At 44.9% G+C, this 6,916-nt stretch overlaps 1 protein-coding gene across 1 annotated transcript in view; it reads left to right on the top strand.

Annotated features, from left to right (window-relative positions):
- Positions 1–1,083: 1,083 nt before the first annotated feature.
- VWA8 (von Willebrand factor A domain containing 8) overlaps positions 1,084–6,916 on the top strand; it is a 186,568-nt gene continuing 180,735 nt past the window's right edge. Inside the window, exon 1 of the mRNA XM_082050523.1 lies at positions 1,084–1,305. Coding sequence (XP_081906649.1) covers positions 1,161–1,305 — 145 coding nt within the window. The 5' untranslated portion in view covers positions 1,084–1,160. The remainder of the gene's footprint in view (positions 1,306–6,916) is intronic.

The following is a 6,916-nucleotide window of genomic DNA, read 5'->3' as shown; positions in this document are numbered from 1 at the left end:
GCTTCTACCTTCTGCTGAGCTCCCTATCTTTTTACAGGTGCTGAGATCCAAGCCTCAACGGGATTTTCCTTGAAACTAGGCTTAGTTTGTTATTGTGAAAACTTCAGCCTTTCACAAATTGTTCTGAAATTTACTCCCAAGCTTTTACACACATCCAAGAACAGTAACTTTAATTGAATGAGCCAGTTTTGAAATCCACTTCAATAACTAACATTTTATAAAAATCTCACATCTAAGCCACGCATGCGCAAAACTTCACTCCTGAATAACACAGTTCAAATTCTTCTTAAGGTATAAAAGTAACGTAATCATGAACACAGGTGCAGGGTGGCACTGGGACAGAAGGTCCCGTAAATTCATGAGCGTTTAAGAAGTCAGAGATAGGAAATGTCTTCGGCACAAGGATTTTACCTCAGCCACCGCTGCCCACACCACGCGTTCCAGGGTGTTTTAAACGCTTCCAGCTAGCGACTTCAGCCTCTTTCATACAAAAAAACCCCACCTCCAAACCAAACAAGCAAAAAAACTAAAACAACGCGTCGTCCCCAGAGCTGACACCCCAATTCTTCTTACAGAACATACCGGGGTATCAGCCCCCGAACAGCGGCCAACGGTGAGGGGACAGTGAGGGGAAACTGAGGGGTCAGTGAGGGGAAGCTGAGGGGTCAGTGAGGGGAAGCTGAGGGGTCAGTGAGGGGAAGCTGAGGGGTCAGTGAGGGGAAGCTGAGGGGACAGTGAGGGGAAGCTGAGGGGACAGTGAGGGGAAGCTGAGGGGTCAGTGAGGGGAAGCTGAGGGGACAGTGAGGGGAAGCTGAGGGGACAGTGAGGGGAAGCTGAGGGGACAGTGAGGGGCCCGGGGCGCCTCCCGCTCCGGCCGCGCCTGCCCGGCCTGAAAGGGCCCAGGGCTCCCCCTGCCATTGCTTCCCCGTCCGGCCAGGTCCTCCCTACACCCTCCGGCACAGCTGGGGACGAAATGAGCCCTGCCCGCCGTCCCCAGGCACCCCGGCGGCACAGTCAGGCTCAGCCTGCTGCGCACCCGCCGGCCCGTCCCCGCCCCGGCCGCCGCTCGGCCCGGCGCTGGTTTCCGGTGGGACTTTGTGCCTCGGCGTTTCCCTTCCCCGCCTCGGCTCGGCCCGGCCCGGCGGCCTCCCCGCAGCCCCATGCAGTCCCAGGTGCTGTGCCTGGGCGGCGGGCCCGGGGCTCCCGCTGCGCGCAGGGTCCGCCTGCTCCTGCGGCAGGTGCTGGGCGGCGGCGCGGCCGCGGCGCGGTACGGCCGCCGGGAGGTCCGGGCGCTGCACAGCTCAGGTAACGACCCCCGGCCCCCGCGGGGTGGCCCGGGATCCCTACAGCCCCCCACTGGCCTCCTTCGCCCAGGCCGACCCACAGGCCCTGACAGCGGGCACGTGTGGGCAGCCTCGCTCTGCCCTCAGCCGGGAGGCCCGGGCGAGGCCTGGGGGCAGGTTTGCACCTCACGGGCTGCTGGCTTGTCCCGTTGGCGCTGCCCTCCCTGTTTTATTTTTTAATGAGTATTGTGTGAGAGGAGAGGGCGGAGTTCAGTCACAGGCTGGCAGGGTCACTTAGTGCGGCTTTCCATGGTTTCCTCTCCAGAGCGTTTGACCCGCAGCAAAGCAAGGAGAGCCCCACAACCTGTGCCTGTGCCAACCGCTCTTCTCCATCCAGCGCCTCGCCATGCTTTCTGGTTCTGCACTGCCTGGCTTCATCCTTCCTCTGTTCGCAAAGCCACAGATGTGTCAGGGGTTGCCAAGGCTGGTGTGTGTTTGGTTGTACCTGCAGTGCACAGTAATTGACCTTGAGCTTGCATGTGGTAGGAGGGGTGAACTGAACTGTCCTGGAGTGTCCTGCGGTGACCCTAGAGAACAGATGAGAGGCCCGTGGGGAGCAAAAGTGGTGTTTGGAAACGGTGACATATGCCTGTGGTAGCTGGCGCTTTTCTGGATGAATGCCAAAAGCAACAAAGCTACTAAATGCAGAGCGAGCAATGAGCAGCTGTAAATTAGGGAGGCAGAATGATAGCAAGTGATTCTGATGGTGGGGTACTCTCTAAGGCTCTTAATTGCTCCCCTTTAATACCATTTATCTCCATTTTAATTTTATTATAATCTTTTTATTAGTTGACTGGTTAATTTCTTTGAATATGTTTGGTTTCTCAAAGGTTCCTCAAAAAGGAAGCCTTTGAGGATTTGATAACTATAGAATTCCCTCAAGAATTTTTGAATAGAAAATATTTTATTTGTGAAAAGTACTATAAAAAACTAGGATTATTTATCTTAAAACAAATAGGAGTTAAGGGAACAAATTAACAAAGAAGCAGCTGAAGAGGGTAGCTCTGGACTTTTCAGCCCTTTGTTGGGATGAATAACCTTAAGAACAAGAAGAAATTCAGCAAAATGAAATGGTAGCAAATGCAGTATTACTGAAAATACTTCATAATTTCCATGTGCTGTGGAATGTAAGTGAGTGTAACTTGGCAATATTCATTAATACGCTGTATATGTATATGAACAATACAGTATTCCCAGTTACAATCAATGATGGTAATAGTTTTGGTAGAAAGATTTAACTCGCAAAGCTCTAGACAATCTCATAGTTTATTAAAGGCAGGCTAAGAGATAATATTAGGGATATTGGCCCTCCCAGCACCTGAGACATCTCATTCTGTATAGTGCTTCCTGTGCTCCTGTGTATTTGGCCCCTTGGTATTAAGAATACTGTTTATTATTTGTTTGGGTTTTTAAAAATTCATTTTATTTTAAACATTATTGTACATCCTTCTTGCTGGCCCTATCACTCCTTGGAGGTTACTGAAGTTACAAAGAGATGGTCTGAAATTTTGTGCACATTATGTGTTTTTGCTATTTCTATGCAGCTTCTGTAATTACAAGTCTTGTAAGCGGTTTTGAGGTAGCGGGTCTCTTCCCTAGTGATAAAGAAAATATTTCTGAAAGGCCTGGGAGCTGTTTAAAGTCAAGCAAATAGCAAATTGTTGTCTACCCAGTAATTTGGATCTGACATTCCTGCCAGATCGGATTTACTCTCTGTGATGGTACCTTTTAAGTGTAAGGGAGAAATTGTTGTCAGTTTTTGTCTTGTTATATGTGAAGGAGTCATGCTCAGCTTTTTAGCTTAGGCTTTGTAATGCAAATATGACCTGCTGGTGCACTGGGGGCTGTGGAGGAACTGCCAGAGCTTTCTAGTGGTAAAGCTTAAGAGATATCTCAAAGTCAGAGGCACACGGTGACTAAAGGGTAATGGGAATAGCTAGGAAAGGTTTGGATTTGCACAACTCATTTATTGAGGGAAATGCCATTTGTAGTAATAAATGCATGAACAGAGTGAAGTTCTCTGTGACTTGGTTCACTGGCATTTAATTATTTGCATCTATCTCTATGTAATGTGAAATTTTCAAAAAAATCTGACAGAATGCACAATATTAGAGATGCTTTAAGGAGTTGGTGGGAACAAATGCTGAATTTTGTGAAAACTGAAGAGCTGAAAATCAAAAATCATTGCCTGTCAGATAGTACAGGCAAGGTAATATTTCTTGTGTGCTTTGCTGCTCAATGTACATAAAACAACTTAGACTTTTTCACTTGTGTAGATCAAAATATGTACTAGTTTCATTAGCTGTTTTCTGCAGCTCTGCCCATCCAGGTTTGCTTCTTATTTTCAGGGCCTATCACTGTCCAAAGACTAAAGAAATGGTTAATAATGGATGTAAATGCTTTCCAGCACATTGCCGTTTCCAGCTTCACCTGTGTCATTATCTTGTTGAAGTTCACGTGTTGACAGCTGGAAGTGTGGTTCTGACAATATTTTTTCACTGGCAAAACGTATTGAAGAGACTTCATTCTTTCATATTTCTCTTAACATTCCTGTTATTGTTCATTGCCTTCGTAGTTGTACTTACAGGGCTGCATTGTGGTGGCTGAAACAATTCCAGTGATTTGATTTATGGCAAGGCCTTACAAACAGTTGTTACGTCAGCACAGAGAAGGCAGCAAACAGAGACGGGAATTTTCAAAGCCAGTTGTCTGTGGAAGTTTGTGGAGTTATGCTTGAGTTATTTCTAATTATTCTAATATTTAAGAGACAAAAGGCTGGTGGCAAAAAGATAGTGTCTTTTATTAGACATGCTGATATAGCCAGAAAAAAAGGGATGAGCTGTCAGGCAGATAAGTTTCTGTATGCTCTTTGGTAGGGTTTCACTGTTGTTCCTGTGAGCGGATGCCAGTAAATAGCTTCTGAGTTGTAAAGGTTAGTGGTTGTTCAAAATTTAAATTTTCCTGTTTAGCAACTGTTGCAGTCCTGCTATGTGTTGGTGTGCTCTGCATGTCCTGCTCATTTTAATATATAAGACTGAAGTTACCTGCTTGGCAAACTCAGGGAGTCGGGATAGTTGCGTAGGAGATGCCATAATGAAATTTAAAGCTGTTTTGTCTATTTTGGTATCTTTGCAATAAGTAAGAAGGTGTTGGTTTTTTTTTTTTTTAAATTGTTGGTTTTCCATTGTAGTTGAAATACGTTATTGAAATTATACTAATACATTTGATACCTAAGCTCAGTTTGGAACAAACTGATAATTTGGCTTTTTTTTTTTTTGCACTGAGCAAACTGTACTTTATAAATCTTCATATAGGTTTAAAACAATATAAGTTAATTTTCCCAGAAGTAGCATTGGCCACAGGAGATTTGAAAGGGAATGTTGGGGACGTGGTGGGCATCTGTTACTGTATGACTAAGAGGAGGTGGGTATCGCTTTCCAAAGACAGCTGGCAGAAACCTTCCCCTCATGTGGCCTCATGTTCATGGGGGATTTCAACCAGCCAGACATCTGCTAGGAGGGCAGTCTGGCATCGTGCATGTGCTCTTTTGGTGGTTTCTAGGCTGTGTGGGTAAGAATTTTGTAATGCAGGTGGCAAAGAGCTGGGTCAGGGTAACTTCACTTCATTTGCTGCTCACAGGTAGGGAAAAACTGTGGCTGTTTTGGTCATAGGTGGCAGACTGGATCCCAGTGACTATAACATGATTGAGGTGTGGATCTGGAGGAAGGCTGGGAAGGTGAGCAGCAGAAGTAGGATCCTGGGCTTAAGGACTGCAGGCTTTCACTTATTCAGGAGACTGGTAGGTAGAATTCCTTGGATAACAACCATGAAGAAAGGTGCCCAGGAGACCGTGTAGATTTTTAAAGAAAACTTAATGACAGCTCAAGGAATGAACCATTCCACAGTGCAGGAAGATCTGGTATTTCAGCAGGAGGCCTGCTTGGCCAAGCAGGAAACTTCTCAGTCAACTAAAATACAAAAAAGGGGCATACAAAAGTGGACATAAGGACAGACAACAGGAGTGTAAAAGTGCTACTTGGTATGTAGGAACAAAATCACTACCATCTGACAAACTGTGGATCTTTAGTCCAGAAGGGACTTGATAAACTTGAGAACTGGGCCAACAGAAACCTCAAAAAGTTTGAGAAGTGTGAAGTTCTGCTACTGGACTTAAGTGTTTCTGTGTGTCACTACAGACTGGAGAGGGACTGAGTAGCAGCTTTGTTGAAAAGGCTGTGAAGTTCCAGTAGTTGTCTGGTTGAATATGAGCCAACACCTCATAGCAAATAAGGTGAACCACAGACTGAGCTACCTTAGCGGGGAGGTGAGCAATGGCAAAGGGATGATTCATCTCTAGAAAGCACTGGTGAGGCTCCACCTGGAATGCCGTGTCTGGTTTTGGGTTCCCTAGTTCTAGGAAGATATTGAGAAACTGATGGAGTCCACTTGAGGACTACCAAAATTGTTAGAGGCTTAGAACACCTGATGGTGAGGAGAAACTGAGGCATCTGGGCTTGTTAGTCTTTCAAGGAGAGGCCTAAAGTAGGAGAAATCTGTTGGCAACTTAGAATTATAATTGAAAAGATGATGAAGTCTAACTTCACTTAATAGTGGCAAATAATGTATTATATCAAGAGAGAGTCATCACAAATCGGGGCTTGGGGGGCTCGTACTGGACAATAGGACAAACGTTTTTGCTGGGAGAGTAGTGCAGCAGCAAAAGTTGGCTAGAAAGGCTGTGGAACATCCATCCTTGAAGGTTTTTGAGGCTCAGTGAGCCAGAGCCACAGCTGACCAGATCTGGTCTTGGTGGTATGCTGATGGTGAGCAGTAAGTTGGAGAAGGTGCTTCCAAGTCCACTCCAACCAGTATTTCTAAGGTGTTTTGATAGCTGATGAAATGGGCGACTTAGTACTTCTTTGACATGTTAAGTGTATTCCTAAGACATGTTCTGAAATGTATATATTAGGCCTATTTGAGGTCATCATGGTATTAAACATATTTAAATCTGACTTTTCACATCCTAACACTTTTGTAATTGAGCATTATCAGGCTCTGTACCCTTAGGGTATGCTGTTGGCCCTAATGAAAAATAGAAATGATTGTAAGCTTCCTACATGATTGGATGTCAGAAAAGAATCCACATTTATGTTGTTGATCCTCAGCTAATGAAGAAAAATGGAGGAAAAGGATCACTTCCTACAGTAAAGACCAAGATTTTATTTTAATGGTGCTTTGGACTTTAAAGAGAATCATTAGCCTAAAGCAGATAATTGAAAAATCAGACATTAGCTTCAGAACTATAAATTAAGAACATAGAGGGTCTAACAGTAACATTGAGTAGAAATCTGGTAATACTCAACTTTTATATTTGAAGTCATTATTTTGGTTTCTTAGAGGGAAAAACTTTCTTTTGCTCAGAAAAAGAAGAGTGACTGTAATGAAGATTAATTTGCTTACAAACTCAGTGAGTGTGGGGAATGGGTTTCTGTCCCTCTTACTCATGGGTTTGGGGGGCTGCCAGTACTAATGTAAGATGCAGAATAGGTTACAGTACTACCCAGTGACTGTGT

The sequence above is a fragment of the Streptopelia decaocto genome (assembly GCF_964273445.1).
Source record: "Streptopelia decaocto genome assembly, chromosome: 1".
Lineage (NCBI taxonomy): Eukaryota > Metazoa > Chordata > Aves > Columbiformes > Columbidae > Streptopelia > Streptopelia decaocto.
The sequence above is the reverse complement of the archived record's forward strand: the minus strand, read 5'-3'. Positions and strand labels throughout refer to the sequence as shown.